The sequence below is a fragment of the Cnephaeus nilssonii genome (assembly GCF_951640355.1).
Source record: "Cnephaeus nilssonii genome assembly, chromosome: 6".
In the NCBI taxonomy this organism is placed as follows: Eukaryota; Metazoa; Chordata; class Mammalia; order Chiroptera; family Vespertilionidae; genus Cnephaeus; species Cnephaeus nilssonii.
This window is the reverse complement of record NC_137077.1, coordinates 91,573,715-91,601,568: the sequence shown is the minus strand read 5'-3', so window position 1 is coordinate 91,601,568 and position 27,854 is coordinate 91,573,715. Positions and strand designations below refer to the sequence as shown.

The following is a 27,854-nucleotide window of genomic DNA, read 5'->3' as shown; positions in this document are numbered from 1 at the left end:
GTGGTTAGGGGCATTCAAGCCAGCAGGGGAGCAGTTAGGAGCCAGCAGTTCTGGATTGTGAGAGGGATGTCTGACTGCTGGTTATCCCCCGAGGGGTCCCAGATTGAAGAGGGTGCAGGCCAGGCTGAGGGACACCCCTTCCCACCCCCCCTACATAAATTTCGTGCACCGGGCCACTAATAGAGCTCATAAGTTCCTGAGTGAGAATTCAGACTCAGGCTCCTTTATTCCAGGAAGTATGCTCTTACTAGTTGCCGTAACTAATTAGAGGTGATATCAGGCAGAACTATTTGGTGGGAGTAAACTCCTTACAAATTGACATCAGAATGAAATAAATTTTTTTCTTTTCTTTTCTTTTCAGTATTACTTTATTTTATTGTTTAAAGTATTATAAATAGTAGTACAAAAGTCTCCTTTTTCCCCCACTGAACTCCCCCCAGCATCCCCCATCCCCCAGCACATGCCCTCACCCCTCTAGTGTCTGTGTCCCCTCATTGTATTTCTTTTTCTTTTTTTTCTTTGTTGATTAAGGTATTACATAAATTTTGAGCAAAGTTGTAGAAACTGAGACACCCACAACCCTGGACAGATGATTAGAACAACCTGTTCAATATATGGAAAGGAGTCCCAAATGTAGCAGAAAAATATCTATTCCCGTGGTCAGCTTCATAGTGAAAAGAAATAGGAAGCTCACTATCAGAACCCATCCTTCATTCACAGTGTTTTCTGCATAATTACACTTAGGTTAATTGTATAGTTTTCGACTTAAGTTTTATGAATCATTACATTACACTTACTTTTATGCCAAACTTTAAAAAATCTACATTTTTTAAAAATAGGGTTTTAATTCACTCTTCTAGATGAAAAGAACAGAATAACTGTTGCTCCCCACACTTGGTAGAACTAAGTGGCTTGGCTGACAGTGCAGTGCAAACAGAGATCATCTGTTAAGAACCACCACTCTCTAGAGCAGGTGTGGGGGAACACCTGACCCGTGGGCCATAGAAAGCCTATAAAATCATTTTGGTCTGGCCCTGCCACGGCATTAAATGGTTGACCAAATATAGCAGGCTAATTTTTAAGTTAATAATCCTGTGTGGCCCTCGGATGATATTATAAATATCCAAATGACCCTTGGAAGAAAAAAGGTTCCCCAACATTGCCCTAAAGGATTAAGCCTAAAGTGCTGAGGTAATTTATTAAAAGGGAGGTATTAAACAACTATGATAATATTGAAAATTAATGACAAAAAAGGGGGAAATTTAAGTGCAAATTAAAGCAAGGACTACTTTAAAACTTTAAGTTGGTAAACCTGAACAACACAAAACTTGTGGAAAATCTAAGAACATCATGATGCCACAGTAATAAATCATGAGCAATTGAAGAAAGTGATATAAGAGATATGTTACTGTTAAAGTCAGGTTTTTACATTTTATTTCCAGAACTTTTATTAATGTTTATTAAATTTCTATACTACTTATATAAACTTATCAGTATGCTTTAATTAGTTGCCCAGTGCCTTATTGATAAGTGCTTGATCCTACAAAAACAAAATTTTGGTAATTATAGTACTTTTCAGAAATGTAATCTCCAACCTAGGTTGGCAAGAGAAGCTCAAAACAAAGTTTAGTACTGTGGTGTGAAAAACAAATTACCAAAATTCGCTTTGCATGGTTTAAAGTCAAGCAACTTTAAAAAATTATTTCAGCCCAGCCAGCATGGATCAGTGGTTGAGCATCGACCTATGAACCAGGAGGTCACAGTTCAATTCCAGGTCAGGGCACATACCTGGGTTGAAGGCTGAATCCCAGTGTGGGGCGTGAAGGAGGCAGCCAATTAATGATTCTCTCTCATCATTGATGTTTCTATCTTTCTCTTCCTCTCTCTTCCTGTCTCAAATCAATAAAAATATAGTTTTTAAAAAATTATTTCTTATCTTTTCAAAGTCCTAAAAATAAAAGAAAATTTTTATACAAATATACTACTATGTAGCTATAAATAGTCATTTGAACTGAGTGGGAAAGATTTGACAAGTAAGGTCAAGCTATTAATACATAGAGAAAACAGAACAAACAAAACACACACACACACACACACACACTCACTGTTGCTTCAGCAGGATCATTTTCCGTTTAGAAAAATCACATATGATACTTTGTTTCCCCCAAAATTATATCCATCCTTATTCCATTTTCTTAATTACTTTAAACCTTGATTTAGTTTTCTTCTTAACTCTATCTTCTACCATGTTCTAGGAATGGTTCCCAGACCTCTTCAAATGAAATGACTTTACTCTTTCCTTTTTAAGTTTATCTTTATTGGTGAAAGTACTATAGATGTCCCCCCACTCACTGTCCCCCTCCACCCTACTCCCACACCATCCCCAGGACTTCCCCACACTATCATCTGTCCATAGGCTATGCATATATGCATATAAATCCATTGGTTAATCTTTTCCCATCCCCTCCCATGAAATAAGTAAGTCTGTTGTATGCTTCAATGTCTCTGCATCTTTTGTGTTCAAAATGACTTTATTCTTTATCATTCAAGAGTTATGTCTACTACTACACCTCCAAAATATCAAGCTTCAAATTATATTACCAATGACAAAAAACTTGGCTTACATCACTTGCACTAACTTGCTCCTAAGAAGGATATTTGCAAGCATTTATCTCATGATGATATGATAATCCTAACCTCTCCATATTCCCCCAGCATATCAATTTCTGCTTCAAATATTCATCACTTCCAAGACCAGATCAACTGCAATGCTTTGCTAAGAGGTTAGAATATCTAAACCTTGCACTGTTGCATAATAAGAGCAGGTGATACCCCAACATGTTCTTCCTCAATTCTTGGGTCACTGTCATAACATCACAATAATCATGTGCCATGAAAATTCATACTAAGGTATGATGGCAAGATCCTCTACTACTCTATAATTCTGGTATTCAACATTCATTGATACTTCAAAGCAGCAAAAAAGATGTAATGTTAGCTTAAAGCACTAGCTGGGCTGAGAAAAGTTTGTTTACATTAGGTCAGAGATATTGCATATTTATGCAGAGAAGAAGAAACTAATAGAAAGTGAGCAAAGATTATGTGAGAAAAAAATTAATGGAGGAAGACTGAAGAGAGACCAGTGCTTAAAAATCTGTGATAAAGATAAGAAGCTAGCTTTATGAAGAAGAAAAAATATTTCATCTGAGAGAGAAGACAAAAAACACACACAAATATAGATAACTGCTGAGATAAAGGAAACTGAGGGATCCCAGGACAGACTTGGTTTCAGTAAAATGAGAGTAGGATAATTAGGTAGGGGTGAAGGTTGGGAGTGTAAAGGAGATAGTCCTACTGAACTTTCAAAAGAGATACTTATTCTGAGGAGAAGGACACCAGAATTTTTCAGTCACAGAGAAAAATTATGTACCAGTAGATGTATATATGCTTCCCAAAAAATTATTATCTCAGAAAACCACAAGATGTGAGGCAAGTAGGAAAATATATATAGCAAAATTTTGCTAAAAGTGACAATTTTGTAAAAATTTACTGGTAAGTCAGAGAAGAATAAGTATCACATGATCTCACTCATTTGTGGAATATAATGAACAACATAAACTGATGAACAAAAATAGATCCAGAGACATAGAAGCACTGAACAGACCCTCAAACCTCAGAGGGAAGGCAGGGGAGGATAGACGGTAGGGGAACATGGGGATAAGAGATCAACCAAAGAATTTGTATGCATAAAAGCATAACCAATGGACACAGATAATGGGGGGGTGGTGAAGGCTGGGGGGCAAGAACAGGCTGGGAGAGGACAATGGGGGGAGGGGACATATGTAATACTTTCAATAATAATTAAAAAAAGAAAAACAGCATGTTATGGGAAAGATATATTGCATAAGAATTTGTTTTCCACCAAATAGCACTTTAAACTCAGTGGAAAACACATCGAAGGTAAATGTTGGAAATATAAGAAAGAATGGAATTGTAACTGGAATTTAATCTTCACTGTTAGAATAATAAAGATATTATTATTTATCTTGGATAAAAAATATTGACTGGTGAGTGCAAAAAATGTTAATTGTTAAATATGGGAGATAGGTGTACAGGGATTCATTATATTATTCTCTCTACTTTTGTATGCCTTTGGAAATGTTTATAATAAAGAAATATTTTTAAAAACTGCCTAGGCATTATATGACCTTAGGACCAATAGTCATCTCAATAAGCTCAACGATTTGCCAAAACTTTCCAGAAGATTTCAGAAATTTCAGAGATGGATTTGGATACAGATACATATACTATAGAGGACTTTGAAATTCAATGAAGAGGAGTAAAAATAACTCTGTTTGACCAGGATTTGCTCCAAATTTGTTCTAGGGAGTGAGAAATACAAGTTAGCATTAAATGTAGGCTACGTGTGTCAGGGCTAATAAACAGGGCCAGAAGAAGAAAGCAACGAGGAAAAGTACTTCTACTAAGCACATGTATGAAGAATAAAATTCAAAACACTTACTTCATCTCCAGAACCTCCTCTAAGTGTTTCCTTCTCTCTGCCCGAAGATTAGTTAAATGAGTTTCCTTTTCTGCCAGAGACTGTTGAGTAGAGGACAGTTTTGCTTTCATGGACTCAAGTTCCTGCTTTACCTTCTCCATGGCCATCAGTAACTCCTCCACCTGTGATAAATATGGAAAAGAGAAAAACTGATTCTCTTGATCAGTTACAGTCAGAGGACTGGGCAATGGGCAATTCCTGGGCCCACAAAATTGAATACATACACACATAAAAACTGTACCCTTCTGGATTATATATATATATATATATATATATATATATATATATATACACACACACACACACACACACACACACACACACACACATACATACATATATATATATATATATATATATATATATATATATATATATATATATACATATACTAGAGGCCCAGTGCATGAAATTTGTGCATGGGTAGGGTCCCTAGCGGCTGCCAGCCACCAACCGGGGCCTCCCTACCCCCAGTTGCCTGCCGCCGCCGCCTCCTGGTGGTCAGCGCACGTCTAACTCTCGGTCAGTCAAACTCATACCCATGGAGACAATTTGCATATTAGCCTTTTATTATATAGGATATATGGCAAATAATGAATAAATCTCTGGTCATCCCTCCACTATAATTCTTTCCTGTTTCAGCCAGAAAGAACTTCATTTTCTTTTTGATAAATGCAAGGACATATAAGTTCAGCAAGGGACTGCCTGCCATAGATAATCCCTTTTAAGGAATTTACTTAGAAATTCCCCAGAAATTTCCATGGAAATAAGAATATAACACAGATAAAGATATAAAGAACAAAATCATCTCTATATATAAAAGCTTAATATGCAAAGTGTCCCTTTGGGAGTTTGACCGACTGGGAGTTTGATCACTCACTATGACTTGCACTGACCACCAGGGGGTGGTGCAGAATGAAGGAAGGCTCCAGCCAGCAGCCAGCAGCCGGGGAAGGGAGGCCCCAGCCAGGAGCCACTAGGGACCCTACCCATGCACGAATTTCGTGCACTGGGCCTCTAGTAATAAATATTTATAGAAGAATTTCAGGAAATAAGAGACAAACTTGACTAATAACAGATTTAGTATAAACATAAATGATTTTTGTTTTACACCATTAAAAAGAATTTCTTTTTAAAGAAACAACTAGAATGCAATCAGAGAAGGCAGAAATAGAGTTTTTTCAAGAAAGGCAGGAATAATATATAGAATATTCAGAGAGAAGACAGAATGCTTTAAAAGGACCTGAAAAATACTCAGGAGGAAATGACACAATGCTGAACCATGAAAAACTAAGAGCTACATATGTACCTTACAGTGATTTCCACTTACTCTGGGTGTTTCCCAAATCAAATTTAAATAAACATGTCCATTTTAATTCAGAAACAGAAAATATGCTGATAAAATACATTATTGCCAAAAACTAACTTCAACTAGGTAATCCATCAGCCAACTACACCAATCACGAGAGTTTTTCAGGTTGCTGCTTGCCAAGAAATAATGTGACAATAAACCTTTTGAGAGGTAGAGTTGAGTGAAGTCAGAGACAGGGATCTGCCATTCATTGACTCCTCCATAATATCAATTTGTGTGACAGTAAAACGGAGAGCATTTGGAAACAAAACTGCAGTGTAACAAATCAGAGTTGTTAACAGACCCTCCTATAGTGCCTCAAACCTAACCAAAGTCTCCATGTTGATTGGTAACAGCTGCTAAACAATGATAACAGATACATTTTGGATTTTGCTTCTTTGTGTATCTTTTCAGAAGTCATCAAGTTAATGTTCTCAGCTACTAGCATCTTCAGTCCCAGTTGCTGTCAGAATATATATTATGCAGATCTCATATATCTGCTACCTTTACATAAACATATATCACTGTCTGCCCTTTTGAAAACGGCCAATAAAGATTTTGTTTTATCAGTTTAATGCATGTAAAATCTTATCTGAAACTGAATTGAACTGATATACCAAGGTATGCTCTTATGACAAAAATCAGTAATGAATAGCACCATTTATACAAACTCAAATTAAGTGTGGGATATGTACATCTTTTATAAACTTATCTTAAACACTAGAGGCCCGGTGCATGAAATTTGTGCATGGGAAGAGGTTCCCCTCAGCTCGGCCTGCACTCTCTCCAATCTGGGATCCTTCAGAACCTCTGGCTCCTAACCGCTCACCTGCCTGCCGGCCTGATCCCCCTAACTGCTCTCCCCTGCTGGCCTGATCCCCCTAACTGCTCTCCCCTGCCTGCCTGATCACCTCTAACCTCCTCTGCTTTGGCCCCGCCAACATGGCTTTGTCCGGAAGGATGTCTGGAAGGTCGTCCGGAAGATGTTCAGTCTAATTAGCATATTACCCTTTTATTAGTGTAGATGCCACCTTGTCCTAAAAATGCAGGTTGTTCCCAGGTTTTCCTATCATGGAAGGGGATCCCACAGTAGCATCCTGGGTTCTGACCAAGGCTTATGCACTTGTGCTTTATCTCAGCAGATGTGATTCCTAGAAGAAGACTCTTGGATGTACCTTGAACATTTCTATCGAATTTGCCAAATCAACCTCCAAAAATGTTGAACCACTTTAAACTCCCACCAGCAACCATGCATGTGCCCTCCGTCCCACTTTGATGCCAATATCATTGATTTCTCCCTAGAAGCTTCCCACCTGTCAGCCGGAACTGCTTGGTACTTGAGCCAACCTCAGTGTTCAGCTGGGGACTTGATTTCCCGAGATAGAATTATGGAGGAGGAAAAATAGTTTTCCTCTACCTTTCTGATATCTTAGTGGAGGCCCTTGTAATGAAAGACAGATCACCAAAGAAAAACAAAAGTTCACCCTGGCGGATTTGGCTCAGTGGATAGAGCGTCGGCCTGCGGACTGAAAGGTCCCAGGTTCGATTCCGGTCAAGGGCATGTACCTTGGTTGCGGGCACATCCCCAGTGGGAGGTGTGCAGGAGGCAGCTGATCGATGTTTCTCTCTCATCGATGTTTCTAACTCTCTATCCGTCTCCCTTCCTCTCTGTAAAAAATCAATAAAATATATATTTTTTTAAACACACACACACACAAAAAAAAACACAATAAAAGTTCATTAACATGTGTACCTCGTGTATATGTGGGAGATCCCAGGGAAAAATGAGTAACTCCCCAAGGTGGCTTAGAATGCAGATTTAAATACCTTCTTCCTAGGGAAAGCGGACAGGAGATGTAGGCCTCTTAGAGGAGAGTAAATGATTTTTAGGAAAGAAGAATGGGGGTGGGGGAAAATAGTTTGTAACAAAGGTTGGGTGTGATGTCAACTTCTACTCTCCTGTCCTGTGACAGGAGTCAGTCTTCTTTGCCTGATGACACTTCTCCCATCAAGGGGACCTATGACATTTAAGCTCCTTTTGGGGGGTCCGATTTTAGGCAGATCAGGAGACTTCAGTTAAAGCCTCTGCATGCATTTGCTGTTTTTCAAACATCCGCAGCTCAAGATCATCAATATAACAACACAGCATATGTTGGGGTGGCATGTTCTCTGACCTTCAGAAAAAAAAACAACAAAAGCTTGTTTCCTCTCTTAGATGATTTGCCACAGTAGCGTTATTCCCTAGAGATGGTATTCTGACCAGACCTTCCTGGGAGTGGTCATAACATACCCTGTGCTTGTAGAAGGTGTGGGCTACATCACTAAATAAACCAGGGTCAGTTTTCTCATCTAGTGGAAAGGGAGATAAAGTTATGATAGTTTATCTCCCTTTCCACAGGTTTCTTGCAGGTTTGTGTCTCCGCTGCCCCTGCCACCCCCAGCAGCTCCAGCGCCTCAACCGCGGGGCTTGGAGCTGCTGGGTGCCAAGACTGCGGGTTTGTGTCCAATCTAACCCCCAGTAGCCCCAGGTCCGCTGTGGCGGGGCTTGGAGCTGCTGGGTGCCAGGACTGCGGGTTTGTGTCCAATCTAACCCCCAGTAGCCCCAGGTCCGCTGTGGCGGGGCTTGGGGCTGCTGGGTGCCGGGCCTGCAGGTTTGTGTTTCTGATCCGGCCCCCAGCAGCTCCAGCATTGCCTGGCCGCTATGGGCATTGCCAACTTTGTTGGGTTAATTTGCATACTCACTCTTGATTGGCTGGTAGCATAGTAGAGTGATGGTCATTTGCATGTTTCTCTTTTATTAGTGTAGATATGTAAAAACATCACCCTCGCATCCTGTCTTTCACTACCCCAGGTAAGAAATGGTATCAGTTTCCTATATAACTTGGAGGCATATTCTCTATGTGCACAAGCAAGCATGCATAAATAATCTATTCTTCCTTTATACACAAAAGGAAGCCCACTCTATGCATACTCAATAACTCAACTTTTCGGTAAATTTTTAATTGAAATATGACATAAATATAGAAAAATACACAAATAATAAATGTACAACAGGAAGAAATTTCTCAAAACGAATACACCTATGTAATCAGCACAGACCAATAAACAGAACATTACCCAGAACCCCAGAAAACCCCCTCATAACCCCTTTGCAGGTAGAGTAATTATTATTCTAACTAGAGTCCCAGTGCACAGATTCATGCACCGGTGGGGTCCCTCAGCCTGGCCTGCGGGGATCAGGCCGAAACTGGCTCTCTGACATCCCCTGAGGGGTCCCGGATTGCGAGAGGGCGGTTCTTGGGTGATGCACCCTGGAATCAGGCTCCCTCCTCTCTGGTTCTGGGTGCATCACCCAAGAACCACAGCTGCCAAGTCACTGCAGCTCGGCAGCTCCTGCATTGAGCATCTGCCCCTGGTGGTCAGTGCACGTCATGCTACCAGTAGCAGTGTCTTCCCCCTGGTGGTTGCTCCACACAGCCTGCTGTTCAGTCATTTGGACATCCCTCACTAACCCCCCTGCCAGCCTAGTCGCCCCATGTAGCCTGCTTGTTCAGTTGTTTGGTCGTCCCTCACTAACCCCCCCTGCAGGCCTCGTCACCCCACGCAACCTGCTGTTCAGTCGTTTGGTCGTCCCTCACTAAACCCCCTGCCAGCCTGGTTGCCCCACGCAGCCTGCTGTTCAGTCATTTGGTCATCCCTCACTAACCCCCCTGACAGCCTTGTCGCCCCATGCAGCCTGCTGTTCGGTCGTTACTGTGAGGGTGTCCTGACCAATTTGCATATTACCCTTTTATTAGTATAGATTAAAAATCACCAGTTTAACTCCCTGGGCTTAAATTTTTGTGGAAGGGAAATTTTATTACTGATTCTTTTTCAGGTTATTGTTTTCATATTTCACTAGTTTTGCTAAATTCCATTTTTCTTAGTATTTGTTCATTTAGTCTAAATTTTCAAATGTACTGGCAAAAATACCTTGTCTCTTTTTAATACCTGCAGGACTTGTAGATATGAGCCCTTTATCATTCCAAACATTGTTCATGGTGCCTTCCTTCTTTTTATTTTTTTAGTCTCACCAAAGGCCAGTCAATTTTATTAGTGTTTTCAAATGACCAATTTGGGGCACTGTAACTACTTTCTTAATAAGCGGAGAAAGGTTAGTAGTTATTAGATTCTCTACCGTGGGCTCTCATCGACCTTTTCTTTTGGACTGTCAACATACAAAAACAAACTTTGATGTTCAACAGCTTATCAAGTACTTATCTTTAAATTCCCTGTCTTTTCATCCCCTGACATGAGAATTCCTTACTTTCTTGCCAATTTATGAATACATATTTTATTAGCTATCTTCAATTGTTTCTGTGGAGTTATTTTCCCAGAATCTAGTCTGCCATGTTTACAGACATATTTTATCTTTCATTCCATTCTTTTATTTATAGAATTTTGCTTGTTACTAAAACATAATTTTCTTAAAGATTGCTTAATTTTCCCAATCATTTGAGTGTGAGGCCCTCAAAGTATTTCTACCTCAGATCACACATTCACTCAAAAAAGTTTGAAAGCATGTTAGTATTTAAGGCAAAAATGGTACCATAAAGCAGGATTTCCAAATAATCATCTGACTTGTGCTCTGGCTCCAAGGCAGAGAACCAGTCTCAAGTTCAAATTGAAAAACTTCGCACTTTCTGTTACTTTTCCATAATCCCGAGAAGACAGTCCACTATCTCTGTTTGGATATCTGTTCAATTACATGCCTACCACAAAGCAGTTGTTGTATAGTTTTGGATATAGTCACGGAGAAATGATGGTAATGAAAGTTGAGTAGAAGAAAAGAAGAGATATATACCATACTAAACGATGAGAAAAATTCTCCACAATTTTTAAAAATGTGGTTGAGGTCAGAGCACAATTTACAAAAGCATATGTTTTAAGACATAAAAAAAGACCAGGCAAGAGCTGTGATTCAAGTATGTAACTTAACTGCCTCCAGTAACATATTATGGAGGAAACACAGGGCTTGATAGTGTACAGTGCCAGCAGGACCAGATGGTTTGCTTAAATCACAAGCTAATAAACTTTTACTCAAAATAAGAAGGGAACAAATTATGACTTTACCACAGACCCATTTTCCTTAAGAAAGCAAAGCAACTGTGTGCTTCAGGTGCTGGCAAAGACTATAACTTCAAGCTTCCCACCTTCTTCTGTTCCACAACTGAGAGTAAAAGACTTTCTATAGCTTCATAGATGCTAATGGAAAATCTTGTTATAATTTCTTGGGAGATTAAGAGGCATAAATCTCCAAAGGGTGTGAGGGGAAGGGGGGGAAATAACAATTAGAAGAAAATAAGAATGGTACAAAAAGAAAATTATCTAGAGGTTAAGAATTCATCATGTAAGTCAGATTTTCATTTGAGAAGTCCACTATTTTCTTAATTTCAAGAAAATTACAGATCAAGACCAAATGTTTTACAATTACAAAAAAAAAAAAAAAAAAAAAAAAGGAAGTGCCAAGCTTGAGGCGAGGAGCGTTTTTGAAGTATTAGTGAGAATGTATGTGCTTTCCCACTTCAGGGTTACTATACAGGCTTGGACCTGGTATACAGTCAACCATTCTCTTCTAACAAACTCCTTTAGGTACCTCATAATCACTACTAATAAGAATTTGAGTTTACAGAATTCCTAATACAGTTTTATGGTAGTGTTTACACTAGAAATCTCTTTTTTCCCCAATATGTTCTTTTGGCCAGTGCATGGTAATTCTTTGACAAGATATATACCAATTAGTACAGTACTTTATGAATATGGAATAGCTATAGTTATTGCAATGATGATAGTAATAGCAACTTACATTACATGAATACTCTGAAGTACTCTAAAGACTTTACATGGATTGACTCATTAAATCCTCACAATGATGCTACGAGGTTAGTACTAGATATTATTATTATCCTCATTTTTACAGAACAGGTTTAGAATTTAAGTGCTGTATTGAAGGTAATACAACCAGAAGAGGCTGATCTAGGATTCCAACCTAGACAGTCAGACTCCATTGTATTCACACTTTGCTACGATGTTATCAATGTTTAAAAGTCCTCAACCAGCTTTCTACAAGTATATCTACAGAATCACTCTGGGGAGTGTCCCCATGCCCACTTTTACATTTTTCCATCCTTCCTTTCTCTCCTTCTCTCCTCCCCCAAAATGCTGATTTCCTACCAGGTACCAGATAATTTGTGTTATGCATTGAGGGCACAACAGAAAGCAAAAGACATGTTTCTCTATCACTCTTGAGCTTAGAGTCAATACAGAGATTTAGTAACTAATTAATAAAGTTCATCCTATATAATAAAAGGCTAATATGCAAATTGACCGAATGGCAGAATGATCGGTCACTATGATGCACACTGACCACCAGGGGGCAGATGCTTAATGCAGGAGCTGCCCCCTGGTGGTCAGTGTGCTCCCATAGGGGGAGCACCGCTCAGCTACAAGCTGGGCTCACAGCTGGCGAGCGCAGCAGCAGTGGCAAGAGCCTCTCCCACCTCTGCGGTAGCACTAAGGATGTCCAACTGACAGCTTAGGCTTGCTCCCTGCCTAAGCCGTCAGTTGGACATCCTCCAATGGCTCCTGGACTGTGAGAGGGCACAGGCCAGGCTGAGTGACCTCCCCCCCACCCCGAGTGCACGAATTTCGTGCAATGGGCCTCTAGTAAATATATAATTATACATTGTGAACAGTTATGTAAGAAGTTACAGGAAGCTGTAATAGTAAGTAACATGAGGTTCTGATCTATGTTTTGGGGGATTAGACAAAATTTCCCCAAGAAAGCCGATGGACCGGGAAGGGATTCCAGCTTCAGGTCCCAGTCTGTATAGTAGCCCTGAAGTGGGAAAGCACAACCTACAAGAGAAGATAAAAAAAAAAAAATCAAAGTATCACAAGCCTTCAGAACAAAGGGAAGAAGGGGACAAATGTGGCAGGAGAGAAAGAAGGGACCAGATGTGTAAAAAGATCGTGTAGGCCATAGTGGGTACTTTGCTTTTATCCCAAAAGCAACAGGGAAGGTACCAAAGGGTTCTGACAAAATAGAGGACCAAGAGGGTTTAGAATGTTAAAATCAGAATTATTAAAATAATGGACCAAGGAATCTAAACTGAATAGAAAGGAAAGCAAAGACAGACTAATGGATTAGAATACACCAAGAAACAAGTAAGTTCAAATGATGTGGAAAGATAGTTGTAGTGGTAATACTTGAACAAGAAAATTAAAATGATAGAAAATTGTGATTAGAGTGGGAGATGTTTAAGGAGTGAAGCTGGAGGTAGACTAGATTACAACAAGGTCTAGAATGCTAGCTATAAAAGGAAGAAAGTCAATGGAGGCAAAGAACAACTGGCAACAAACTGAGAAGACAAAGTAACAAATGGGTGATCCATGTAGATTCTGGTCAGTGAGATAACAAAAGTCTTCACTGAAAAGCTTCAATGCTGTAGCTAAATAACATGAGCCTTAAAGAAGCAATGAGTATTGTAAGAAGGTGATGGAATAATGCCCCAGGAAACAAGGATGTGAGTCCTACCTCTAACACTAAGATCTTAGGATAAATACTTAGCACCAGAAAGGGTTGTTGTGAGTTTCCAGGGGAGAGGCCAAATTACACTTCAGGCAAAGAAGGTGAAAAATGGTTCCAGAAGAAAACTAAGAATGCTTGTGCCAGTGCCTGGCACAGAACAGATAGATACTCAGTGAATATTTGTTAAATGAATGAAGATAGATGAATTTAGAAATTTTGGTGACTTAGTAGGGAGATGTTAAAGGGGTAAGAAAAGTTGGAGAGCTGGGTTAAGGCAAGAAAGTACTGACCAATACAGGGATGATCATAAAGAATATGATAGACCAAGAGCTATTTGTTAGGCAATGATGAAATCCAGGAAGAGAGGTACAGGAAAATTAACTCCACTAGGTTCTTTTTCTCCCCATTAGATTCTTTGAGGGTGGACAATGGTGCCATTGGACCATAAGCTCAAAATATATTAGATGCTACCAAAATAAGAATTTAAAATTTTTATTTTTGATTTTGGTCCACAGTTACATGCATATCCTATCTAATAAAGAGTGAATATGCTAATTGACCCTCATGCCATTGCAAAGATGGCGGCGCCCACAGCCAATAAGGAGGGAAAATGCTAATTAACTGCCCTGCCCTCAAAGATGGTGGCACTCAGAGCCAATAAAGAGGGAATATGCTAATTGACTGCCATGTCCTCAAAGATGGCGGCGCCCACAGCCACAAGATGGTGGCGCCCAGTCCCCTCAGCCCCACCAGGGTGGCAGGCATGCAGCAAGGTCCAGCTGCTCCGCGCACCTGCCTCCGGAGTCCCCAGTCCCCTCAGTTCCCCAGCCGCCCAGGGCTGGCCCGAGGTGCAGGCAAGCCTCGGATGGCGGCTGCCCAGCCGCCTAGGGCCACCCGAGGCTCAGGTAACCAGGGTGGGCCAAGGCTTATGCTGCCGGCAGTGGCAGCAGCAGAGGTGTGATGAGGCGTTGCCTTTCCCTGATCACCGGGTCGCCTCCTGCCCCTGAAGGCTTCCAGACTGTGAGAGTTGGCAGGCCGGGCTGAGGGAACGCTCCCTCTAGTGCATGAATTTTCATGCACCGGGACTCTAGTGACATATAATAGTGTTGATTATAATTTTATATCCCATTCATTGAAAAGAAAATATCCTAAGTGATTCTTGAGGTAACCTAACAGAAACAGATACCAGTGACTTCAGCAGTATATTAAACTTAGGAATTGTCAGGTACTGTTGCTATCTTTTACTCCTGATTTTATGAAGGATCATATATGAGTAGGAGTCACAGATATAGCACTGAAGAAGAAACCATAGAAACCCATATTTCCACAATTCAACTTTGGGAGTCACTAGATTTCGTCACTTTTTATATATCACTAGTGGCCCGGTGCACAAAAGTCGTGCACATTAAAAGGGAATTAATTAGAGGAAATACTTTAATATTGCTATTTGCCCTTTCTCTATAATAGAAGTGTCAGAGATGAAAGAAAATTAGTAAAATGTATATGAAAATCTCCCTCCTGTCAGAGTCTGGGGCGGTAGTACCACAGGACCTAGAGCAGTGATGGCAAAACTATGACACGCGTGTCAGCACTGACACGCGTAGCCATTTCTGATGACACGCGGCCGCATGCCGAGGATGAAACATTTGCTGCTCCTGAGGATGAAACATTTGCGACTAGAGTCTTGGAGTTAGTTTTTTCCTCAAAGTGACACACTACCCGAGTTATGCTCAGTTTTTTGGCGAAGTCTGACACACCAAGCTCAAAAGGTTGCCCATCACTGACCTAGAGTCAAGTCCCCGCCCACCACATGCACGCGCTTCAAAAATGCAGGAGACACAGACCCGGCCAGCCCCACCCCTGTCAAGCCCCACCAGGCTGGGGGCGCAGCTTCAGGTCCCTCGGCCCGGCACCAGGTGGGAGGCACAGTCTCAGGTCCCCCATCAAGCCCTTCCGGGCAGGGGGAGCGCAGCCTGAGGTACCCTGTCAAGCCCCACTGGGCGAGGGGTCGGGGGGAGCACGGCCTGAGGTCTCCTGGCCCGGCGCAGAGGCGCACAGCATGAAGTTCCCGTCAAGCCCCGCCAGTCAGGGGCACAGCCTGAGGTCCCCCGGCTTGGCACTGGGGCGGGGGGCACAGCATGAGGTCTCCCAGCCTGGCACTGGGTCAGGGGCTGTGGCCTGAGGTTCCACCATCAAGCCCTGCCAGGCAAGAGGCATGGTCTGAGGTCCCCATCAAGCCCCTCCAGGAGAGGGGCATGGACTGAGGTCCCCCATCAAGCCCCACTGGGCAGGGGGTGCAGCCTGAGGTCCCCCAGCCTGGCACTGGGGCGGGGGGCATTGCCTGAGGTCCTCCGTCAAGCCCCACCAGGCGAGGGGCGTGGCCTGAGGTCCCCCATCAAGCCCCTCCGGGAGAGGAGAAAGGCCTGAGGTCCTTTGCCCTGGCCAGGTGCCATGCAGCCTCAGGTCCCTGCTGTTCGGTGGTGATGTTACGGTGCCCTGGCTAATTTGCATATTCCTGTATTATATAGATAGATTACATTTCTCCAATAAGTCAACACTGCCAAAGGTTTGTGAGAACAAATAATCCACAAATGACACTTTAAATAATTGATGTGCTCCATGGGTGAGGAATTTTCAAAATGTTTTTACTCTCTCTCAAAATATGGCTGACATTCCAATAGGACATGTAACAATGCCGGATATTTCTATAAAAGAGTATGGTTTATAAGTATCCACAGGGTAAGACTGACTTGTACATGAGGTAAATTCACACTGATTGGCTGGATTCCATCACTGGCAACTGTCTTTAAGTTTCTAGTGATATTATGCTGAGGTAACAAATCTTCAACTGAAGAAAAATTTTAAGAGAGTGGAACCATGACAATGTGAAATGCCTCTTTTTCAAGCCATCTCAATTTTCCTTTTCTCTTAAAAAAAAATCAACTCAGAGAGCTGGGGTAGATAAGTGCTATAATAAGCATTCACCATTCTGAGGTGAAACCTAAAAAAAAATCAGACATCAATAAAATGGGCATACACACTTCCAAAGCAAAGCGAACATCCCCCTGCTGCTATGACTCTCATGCCACTGATGTGCCAGTGTTTAACTCGCTGCCAATTCTATTAGGTGATTTTGTGAGTAATACAGTATCAAAACTAAAACTAAAAATCTGAATTAAAGCACTGAAAATTATTTTTCTCAGACGATTGTTACTTGATTAATGTCTCCTATAATTTGCTTATTTTTAGCCACAAACAGGCTGTACCAGAATCAAGTAAAACAAAAATTAATAATTTCTTGGGTCCACATAAACTCTATAATTCCTCTCTAACTCTTGGAAGAAAGGACTGAAATAATCTAAATAATATCACATTTTCTTTCTCCAGCAGCAGTAACATAAAGATGTGGCAATCACCATTTTATATTCTTCTGCATCTAGGTCTGAGACTTCTTTATATTTTATTAGGGTTTGTGAGAAATTAGTAATTCAGGAAAAGAAATAAAAATAGAGGTGGAATGACAAGACTGTCCTTGAACTTTGAGCTCTAGTAAATTCTCGCCTAAAAAAATTTTTTCCTGCTTTACTAGGAAGTCAGGGAAACGGGCTAAGTATGTGCTAGAAGGGCTGTAGAAGTTGTTTTGAAAGAAATTTCTTTCTTCGTTGAAATTATTTCATATGGAGAAAACATTAATTCCATTTTATTACAGAAAACAGCAATCCCCTCACTAGTATAAAGTCACCAACAGAGAACAGAGCATTTAGGGCTTGAGCCCTTTTTCTGAGATCAAATGAACAATTTGAATCAAACAGCTTTATACTGTTTCCTTAAGTTTTCAACAATAAAAATAAAAGTTTATTAGCATTTTAACCGAAAATTTTAATACTTATTTGCATTGCTGAAAAATAAATCAAACAGCGACCTAGAAGTAAACAGATATTTCATTAATTAGGGACATATTTTTGTGTACAAAACATTATTTCAATAGAACCCCTGGAAAATGGATAAAGAAAATATTACCCAAAAAAGAAAAGTAAAAGGGTAGAATTAAATGTCTGACAACCCAAGGATACCAAAAGGAACTCATAAGCATTACGTGAATGTGTGTATGTATTTACACACTCACACATATAGGATTATTGTGGCCATAATAAGAAGGCTCAACATTTGTAGAGTGGCTTTACAGTCTACCAAAACACTTGTGGGGATAATAATTTATTCCACACAGATGAGGTTATAGAGGCTTAGAAAGAATACAGAACTTACCCAAAATCACACCGGTAAACAGAAGAAGAAATAAACTCCACATCACCTAACTTCTGGTTTAATGCACTTACACTAACTCTTACTGCCTTTTTATTTATTCATTAAAGAGGATGGAGATAAAAGGAAGAGACAAATGAGTGCCAAAGCAGACATGCCACACACAAAAACTATCTGTGGTGTAGGATAATTCCTGCTGTGCAAATTTCTGTAGGAAAATATGTTTCAATGAAAACATCCAGGAAGGTGCAGCCAAGGAGAACATAAACTGCGTATAAAAATCAGTGGGAAGCCATCTGGCTCTCATGACTTCACCTTCAGCCATATCTTGGATGACTGCCTCTATCATTAATAACTTGGTTTATCAAACTTCTCAGTAGGAGATAACAGAATAAGGGCCAAACACCCCAAGAACTCATTACAAGCAAACTAAATGTCATCTGTTATAGATCTGCCACAGAGATTCCACGAGTGCTTCCCACCCAGTGAAGCAGTGGTGATTCAGTTCAGACAGAAGTACCTAAGCATGTCTACTCTGAAAACCAGTATCTATAGACTCTGGCACTCATCTCTGTGGTTCAATTTTTGGGCCAAGGTTTTATTTCTTTTCCACTGCAGTTAATCTTTTCATTTGAATATAACTTTTGAAAATATAGATGTGGTCCCTTTGTTGAATAAAAAGGAAAAAATCAAGCTGAAATTTAGAGACAGATATTTCCTGAACTTCTGGGACAATACAATCATGTACGATCTTATCAAAAAAATTTCAAGAGGAAGAAACTATAATAACAAAAAAGACAAATACAAATGCATTTTTTAAAGAACTTGTGTAAACAGAGATTTTTGTTTGTTTGGTTGGTTTTTTTTTGGTCATAGCATCAGATATGGTTATTTCCTGGGGGCTTCAGTTTTCCTTCACAGTTTCTTTAGTTGCTGTCTACTGACACCATCTGGTAAAATTATAGAGGAAGTTATAGTGGCTAAAGCTTCTGCCAAAGTCTACTTTATGTAAGAAAAATTTTTAAGAAATAAGGAAATAAGAAATCAAAGCAAAAGAATCTAAGGATTCCCTTTTATTCTTATATAGCACATAGGATGAGAAGGAAAACATGTAATTAAGAAAAGGTTATGTCACTGAGTTTTAATAACTTTAAATTCTAGCTAACCCTCTCACTTCACATCATATATAAAATCTCCATACTTTTATTGCCATATTATTTCTTAAGTTTTCTTTTTCAAGTATATTAAATATGACTCCATCAAAGGGACATCTTTTAGGGCTTTCAATATTCTAAAAGAAAAAAAATCATATTGCTGCCTTTTCCTTATTATTCTTGAAGATGCTTGTTAGTATTCTGATCTTTTATTAAGAGTTTTATTAAAACTAGATCTTTTTTGTTTTTAAGACAAAGATGAGATAATTATTTCAAAATTGTATCCAGCATAACTAAATAATATTTTAAATAGTATAAGGTAGTTTAAAATTTTAACTACAGAGTTACTTAAAAGTAGAGAAATGTCCGTCTAAACTATGCAAATCAACCCTGAGAGTATAGGTTTTAATTGTAGGCCATTCTTACTATAAACATTCAGAATCCAATTCTACTAAAGGGGGGAAACACAAAGAGAAACTAAAGGAGAGTTTTAAAAAACATGGGAGAGTTTCATTTTATCTACCATATGACTTATTCCACATTGTGAAGGTGGCTAATACAATATTAATATGGATTTTAAACTCTTCTTTTGAACATTCATCCTCTGAGACATTTGAGTTTTTAGACTTGCTATTACTTAAACATATTTGAGTAATTTCCATTAATAAGTCGAGTGAAATGCAGAATAATATTGGGTTGCCATTATACAGACTATATCATTCCTTTAAGTTAAAGCCCATTTCATACATCTTTCCAAGATCAAAAGAAGGAGAAGTCTAAACATGGAGATTTCTGCTATGGCAGGGTACAGCCATTTAACTTCTTTCAACAAGCCAGAGATGGCAGAATTCTCTTTGAAGTGGCAGCCCTGTTGGCCTTTGAAGTCCCTTGTCAATTGCAGAATGGCTCTGGTGGGGTTTGTTTTGTAGCCAGCTGTCACCATGAAGGCAGACATGACGTATTTCCAGCAGTCTCACTTCAGGGTCTGTCAAGTTACTGATTTCATAACCAGTCACCATAACAAAGGAGATTCAAACTCATTGACATTACAGCAAGAGTCTACAATGAAACTTACTAGGTTCCTCTTGACAGAGCTTGATTTAAATACTGAAACGATCATACAATGGCAAAGAGAAAATTATTGTGAATTTAAATGTTACAGCTCCCCATATTCTTGAAACATTAAAAAATACTATCCATATGTTTGTCAACAAAATGTTTTATAATAACATCTTCTTTTTTAAAAATGAAATACCTTTGAATAATAGCAGCTTCAATATTTGCACTGATAAAACAGATGACTTCTCCAGAAATCAGTAAACTACTTAAGAAGCACAGTTTATATTGCTAATTTACAACTGAACTTCTTTCTAAGACTGAATGATTCTCTACAGTTTTGAGAAACATTTGTATTTGTAATACTTTCAGACTGCACAGCTACTCACCTCAGAAACCCGCATCACTCACTACTGACACACAATTTTAAGGGTAAAGAAAAAAGTATTGAGACATGTTAATAAACTTCTATAAACTATAAATGTAGCCCATTATAGCACTATATAAAAGGAAACAATGGTAATAATATTATAAATCTATTTTTAAGGCAGGGAGAGATGAGGCAAATGTTGAAAAACTTAATGTCAAATTTGCCAATGATCAGAAGTATTAGTTCCACCAGAAGAAAATACTAGTAAAGTAGAATCAAAAAGATTTTCAAACTAATTTGGTCATACTTTATATTTGTTCCATAGAATGTTTTGAATTTGTACATGTTTTTATGAACATGGCTTACTGTTATTTCAGAGTTGAAGACTTTTAGCTAGCTCCCATTAGCCAAAAGGTTAACAAGAGCAAGGCTATAGTGTTGTACATTCATCCTATAAGACATAATAAGTCCTTTGTTACCCACTGATGGATAGGTAAGGACAATGATGATTTCTCAAGTTTATTTTTCAATTATGGCTACCATGCTTTAAAATCAAACACTAAAAAAATGTTATCTGCAAATGCATATCTACTCTAATTTTTTTAATCTATAATTCTAAAATCTTTGAGTTTATCTGGTCAGATAAAGTGCTTTATCAAATCCTATGGAAAGAAATTGCAACAAAGAATAAAAACATGTAATAATTAATCATAAAATTACCATTTAAACTTAAGTGATATTGCTATTAGTGGAAGGTAGAAACAGAGGGGTCAGAATTAAATTTCATTCATTCACTCAATAAATATTCACTGAGTGCCACTATGTAACAGACATGATGGTAGGTATTAAGGAAATAACAATAAACAAGACACAGGCCCTATCCTCAAGTATCTTTCATTCTATTGGAGAAGATAGAGACAGGCCAAGTAATAGACGGTAAGTAAATAATAATACAGTGTTGTAAAAGAAATAGTACAGGGTGCTGATGAAAACATGGGAGAGACATATAACTCAGACTTGGAGGGTCAGAGGAGGTTCTATGGAAGAAGTAATATTTATCCAGACAAGGGGAGAAGGTAAAGATAAAGACATTGCTTCATAGAGAGGGAACATGTAGTTTCATAAACCTTTCTTCATTCTTCTGAAACAGGACCCAAGAGCACATATGCTCTTTTTCTAATCCAGTAAACATTAAATAAATCTACAGATTTACTCGTTAAATGATTAAGTAATACTACTAATTAAGAAAGTAGTTGTCCGGGTGACTGGCAGTTAGTTGGTAATCAATAAATGTCAGTATCTCAAGTTTTGTAACTGTTTTAAGAATAAGATGCTGTGCACTTCCTGTGTGTCACATTTTCTAGTAATAAGCAAGTCACTCATGTATAGAGTCACTGAAAGCTTAGTTCACAGAAATGTAGAGTTAACAGGTACCTTCTCAGTTTATGTGCACTTGAGATTAATTGGAAGAAGCCTGTATATTGTGAAAGGCTAACATAAAGCCAATATATGTTATCTCCCAAGTGTACATTTTTTAGCTCAGAACACTCTTCTGAGCTAAATCCATATATCCAACTGCCTACCTGACATCTTCATGAGAAAGAGGGCACAGGCGTCTCAAATTTAATATGTAGAAAGCTGTATACCTACCTTAAACTCCTCCTCTCCAGTTATCACCACAGTTCAATAACCATCACCACCATTCACTTAGGTCCTCTCAGTCTTCCACAGCCCTCTCCCTATCTTCCATATGAAATCCACTGGCAAGTCCTGTTGAATCTATCTCCAAATAGATCTCTCCATCTCCACTGCCAACACCCTACGGTGCTCTGGATCATGCAATATCTTCCTAATAGGTACTCCCTATTCTAGCCTTGCTCTCCTGCTATTCTTCATATAATTGACAGAATAATCTTTAAAAAACACAAAATGGATTTTTATCACTCTCCTACATAATGTTTTCCACCCACCTCTCCAGTTTCATGTCAAACCTCTGCTCTTTCACTCATTTATTTACTCACTCATTCATCTACCTACCCACCAACTCACTTCTACTTAATATTCTCCATTAACTAGGGTTTTCTTTTGGTTCCCTGAGTATATCATGATCTTCCCATTATCCACATGTGGTCCCCCTAATGGCTGAAGTAAACTCGTTGCCATTTTTAATCTCACTAATTCCTATTTACTTTTCATGTCTCAATTTAAATAGTGATACCTTTCCTGACCATTCATTCTAAATAAGGTCCCCTTATTATACTCTTTTATAAAATACTATACTATTTTATTTGCATGTGCCACAATTTTAAAGAATATGTTTATATCTTTGATCACCTGATTAATCTAACTAACATATAAACACCATAAGGAAAGGGACCATATTTGTTTGGGTCACTAAAGTATTTCCAGTTTCTCGCACATAGTAGGCTCTCAATAAATATGAACTTAATGAATAATGGAATAACGCAATAAATGGAATAAGTGATATCTCTGAAGCAATTAAACTCAATGTTGGGCTGGCATATTCTCACAGTGGACAAATGTCTCTTTCTCACTTTTATAACTATCCTACTCCTTTTTCCTACACTAATTCCATCACTCATGCTATAAACTTAAGTAATTATTATGATACTAGAGGCCCGGTACACGAAATTCAAGCACTCGGGGGTGGGGAGTCCCTCAGCCCAGCCTGCGTCCTCTCACAGTCCAGGAGCCCTCAGGGGATGTCCGACTGCCGGCTTAGGCCCACTCCCAAGCTGTCAGTTGGACACCCTTAGCGCTACCACGGAGATGGGAAAGGTTCCCACCACCGCCGCTACGCTCACTAGCCATAAGCCCGACTTCTGGCTGAGCGGCGCTCCCCCTATGGGAGTTCACTGGCCACCAGGAGGCAGCTCCTGCATTGATCGCCTGCACCCTCGTGGTCAGTGCGCGTCACAGCAACCGGTCATTCCAAAGTTCGGTCAATTTGCATATTAGCCATTTATTATATAGGATTATATAGGATGGATAGTTAACACACACAACACACAATTATGTCATCTTTTGAAAGTGATCTAAGTCCTTTCACCATTATTTCTTAAAGGAAAAATTACGTTTGACAAACATGTTTTTAGACTACAGATGTTTCTGTAAAAAAAGAAAAATGGACCGACTACATCAGAAAAGTGCTTAAACTTGTATATTTCAGTACTACAACTCTGTCAGGCTCAGGAGAAAACCTAAGTATGTATGTGTATATGTAGGTATCCATCCATCTGACACAGGTGTCCAATACAGTAGCCACTACTGATATGTGGCCATTTAAATTTAATTAAAATTAAATAAATGTAAAAACTCAGTTCTTCATGTGCTCTAACCATATTTCATAGAAACATGTGGCAAGAGGGCATCATATTGGACAGAAGACAAAAAATTTTCACTATCTCAAAGATCTATTTACTAATGCTGCTATAAAGACTACAGAGGCTTTATAACCAATAAGCACTTGCAAAAGAAAAACAGTAAATTCTGTTTGGAATTCAAAGCCTTTTAATAGGGAATGGTGTTAGATACTACATCAGAGCTATGGGAGTGTGCATTGCTACTGAAATAATCACTGTTACCTACGTAGTTTTAGTACACAGGACATGCCTGTGTGCACACATCTGCGTGTTTAAGAGAAAAAAGTTATGAATATTCAAAGATATTGCCAATTCAAATTTAAGATTAACAGGATCAAACATTTAAAAATGTTAATTCTAAATTTTCTGTATCTTCTTACTTCTCGGAATAAGGTCTAAGCTTAATGTTCTAAAATCCGTATTTTGTTTTAGATAGTGCTAAAAAGTTTTCTTTTCTTTCCCTCCCTACTTTTTTCCTGAAGGAAAGACAGAATACATGACTTTATAAAACAAATATAGCATTAGGATTTAATTTCACAGCACACATTTCTAGCCATTTACTAAATCTACCTAAACTACTTTTATGAGGAAAACATAAAATTGAAAAATAATGGATAGAATAAGATTCTACAGTGGTCTAAGACAGACTCCCAAAAAATAAATAACCAGATGACAAGAACAATGTCCATCTAACTGACCTATTAGTTGGCTATAGCATTCCTCGCTGATGCAGATACTACATATTCTAAGCTGGGCAAGGGGAAGGGACAAGAATTTCCTCAAGTCATAAGGATTAAAACTTGATATATGTAAATAGAAACTTTTAACATTAAGCATGTCACCACTGGTTCTGAATCCACCAGGGAGGGTCTACAGATACTAAGTTTCTCTGGGGCCTTAGACTGGTCACAGCAGTTCCTAAATCCAGATTTCTGTATATAGATAGGTTCAGGTTGAGATGTCAATTGAAGTAAAGATATGAAGTAGACTTAGTTTGGATCTCAGAAGAGAAAACTGGGCTGAAAATATAAATCTGATGTGGTAAGAATTCTGCTACTAATGATAATATAGTAACATTTCTTTAGCACAATTTCTTGGTTCTTATCCTCAAATTTTTCCATCAGGCTTTCTTATCTCAGAAAATGGAACCACCATCCTCTCAGCTACCTGTCCAGCCAGAAATCAGAGGATCATTTTATCCTTACCTATACATACAGCTCACCAAATCTTTTTAGCTTTATTTCCAAAAGACATTCTAAAACCATCCACTATTCTCCATGTCCATTACTACTAAGGAATTTACTCAGCACTTTCCTAATCTGCCCAACCTCTTCCTAGACCAGGAGTCTTTACACAATTTTCTTTGCATATCTCCTAAAAGAATTAACATAACTACTATTTTAAGTTGATTTCTAATATGTTTACATGATAAGTTTAAAGAACTGCAAAGAATGCAATTTCATAGGTATTTTTAAAATTATTATTTTTTAAATATCACTCTTTTAAAGAAAGAAAGTATGCAATGAAATATAAATACTATGGTGACTTGATATCCATTATAATATATTTAAAAATTGTAAGAACAAACTGTTCTTTAATGATAAGTTTTACATTTTCCTTTTTCTTTTTTACCTTGTTTCCATCTCACTTTTCCTTAAAATTTTATACTAATGAAATTTATTTTATTCTAGACTATTTATATGGATCACCATGTACTTTTCTGCAACAAAAATATGTATGTAAATTTAATACTTATAAAATTTCCTGTGGTCATAACTCTGTTAAAAAATTCCTTTGGGAAAAAAAACTCCTTTGGTTGAATTATCATTACAATGACTAGAAACATAAATAGTCAAAACAAATGTAAGTATTTGATATTTTGAGAATAATAAACATGAAGAGTAAAATTTTATTAAATGTATCTTACCATTAAATATATTTATCTTAATGAGATTGATGAAACTTTTATTTTTATTAGTTTAGCTATCGTTTCATGAATATAATTTATTGCTAGAAAGACCCAGGATTCAGTCTCAATTCTATGGTATGTGTCATTTTCATAGGTGTAAGCACTAACAAATCGTTATATAAATAAACTAGAGGCCCGGTGCACGAAATTCATGCAGGGGGGGGGGTAGGGGTGTCCCTCAGCCCAGCCTGCACCCTCTCCAATCTGGGATCCCTTTCACAATCCAGGACTGCTGGCTCCCAACTGCTCACCTGCCTGCCTTCCTGATTGCCCCTAACCGCTTCTGTTTGCCAGCCTGATCACCCCCTAACCACTCCCCTGACAGCCTGATTAATGCCTAACTGCTCCCGTGCCAGCCTGATTGCCCCTAACTGCCCTCCGATGCAGGCCTGGTCACCCCTTACTGCCCTCCCCTGCAGGCCTGGTCATGCCTAACTGCCCTCCTCTGCAGGCCTGGTCCCTCCCAACTGCCCTCCCCTGCAGGCCTGGTCCCTCCCAACTGCCCTCCCCTGCAGGCCTGGTCCCCCACAACTGCTCTCCCCTGCAGGCCTGGGTACCCCCCAACTGCCCTCCCCTGCAGGCTTGATCGCCCCCAACTGCCCTCCCTTGCAGGCCTGGTTCCTCCCAACTGCCCTCCCCTGCTGGCCATCTTGTGGCACCCATCTTGTGTCCACATGAGGGCAGCCATCTTTGACCACATGGGGGCAGCCATCTTGTGTGTTGGAATGATGGTCAATTTGCATATTACTCTTTTATTAGATAGGATAGAGGCCTGGTGCACAGGTCGGGGCCGGCTGGTTTGCCCTGAAGGGTGTCCCGGATCAGGGTGGGGGTTCCCTTGGGGCGTGGGGCAGCCTGGGCGAGGGGCCTGTGGTGGTTTGCAGGCTGGCCATGCCCCCCGGCAACCCAAGCGGAGGCCCTGGTATCTGGGATTTATTTATCTTCTGTAATTGAAACTTTGTAGCCTTGAGCGGAGAATAGGGCTGGCCAGGGTGGGTGGGAAGCTTGGCTTCCTCCATCGCCGGGGGAAACCCAAGCCTCCTGCTGGCTCCAGCTCCGTGGCCACCGCCATATTTGTTGGATTAATTTGCATACTTGCTCCTGATTGGCTGGTGGGCGTGGCTTGTGGACATAGCGGAGATATGGTCAATTTGCATGTTTCTCTTTTATTAGATAGGATAGGAATAAAAGACAATATAACTCAACTTTTTGATACTCTTTCAGAATTATATGCCTCAAACCACATACTAGTCTTAACTCTTGTTTATATCAATTAGCCTTCTGTAAATTTATTTTTGTTATACATAATTTCTCTGAAAGTCACAGAACCTATCAATGAGGTTAAGTGAGGATTTACTGTATAAGATTAAACATGCTTCAGCATAATCTGATCGCATGCACTCCCCTCTTCCTTCCTTCTTTCCTCCTCCCACAGTTCATGCCATGCATATCTACCCTGAACTTTAGCTACTAATTGCTATTTAAAGCTCCCTGGATGCTTCTAGCTTTTACCTATGCTGGTCCCTCTATCTGCGTTGGGACATTGAATATCTTTCACCTCTTCTTTGTCTAACTCTTTCTTTTAAGGCTCACCTCATGCATTAGCCATCTCCTCCAGAAAGCCTTCTATGGACCTCTCCAGTCTGGATTACATGCTTGCCCTTCCCTTCTATCCTTAAAGCTGACTACCCTGATACTTATCAAACTGAACCATAATTATAGTTTCATTTTTCAGTTTCTCCCAATGAATCTGAACTTTCTGAGGCAGAGGTTGTATCTCTATTACATTTTTATTTCCAATGCTTAGTTCAGCAAGGCATTCAATAAACACTTATAGAAAAGGTTGCATAAGTAAAAGTATCATTATTTTATTTTACCCATTACTGCTATTTGATTTAAAAATGAGGGAAAGCCCTAACCAGTTTGGCTCAGTGGATAGAGCGTTGGCCTGTGGACTGAAGGGTCCCAGGTTCGATTCCGGTTAAGGGCATGTACCTTGGTTGTGGGCACATCCCCAGTGGAGAGTGTGCAGGAGGCAGCTGATCGATGTTTCTCTCTCATCGATGTTTCTAACTCTCTATTCCTCTCCCTTCCTCTCTGTAAAAAATTAATAAAATATATATTTTTTTAAAAAATGAGGGAAAGAGCCCAGCCAGCATGGCTCAGCAGTTGAGCAT

At 39.4% G+C, this 27,854-nt stretch overlaps 1 protein-coding gene across 6 annotated transcripts in view; it reads right to left on the bottom strand.

Moving 5' to 3' along the window:
* Nucleotides 1–27,854, bottom strand: part of ERC1 (ELKS/RAB6-interacting/CAST family member 1) — a 519,277-nt gene that overhangs the window by 234,526 nt on the left and 256,897 nt on the right. For all 6 annotated transcript variants that reach the window (XM_079775049.1, XM_079775046.1, XM_079775048.1 and 3 more), the window contains one exon: nt 4,523–4,683. In XM_079775049.1, the coding sequence (XP_079631175.1) occupies nt 4,523–4,683 (161 nt within the window). The remainder of the gene's footprint in view (nt 1–4,522; nt 4,684–27,854) is intronic.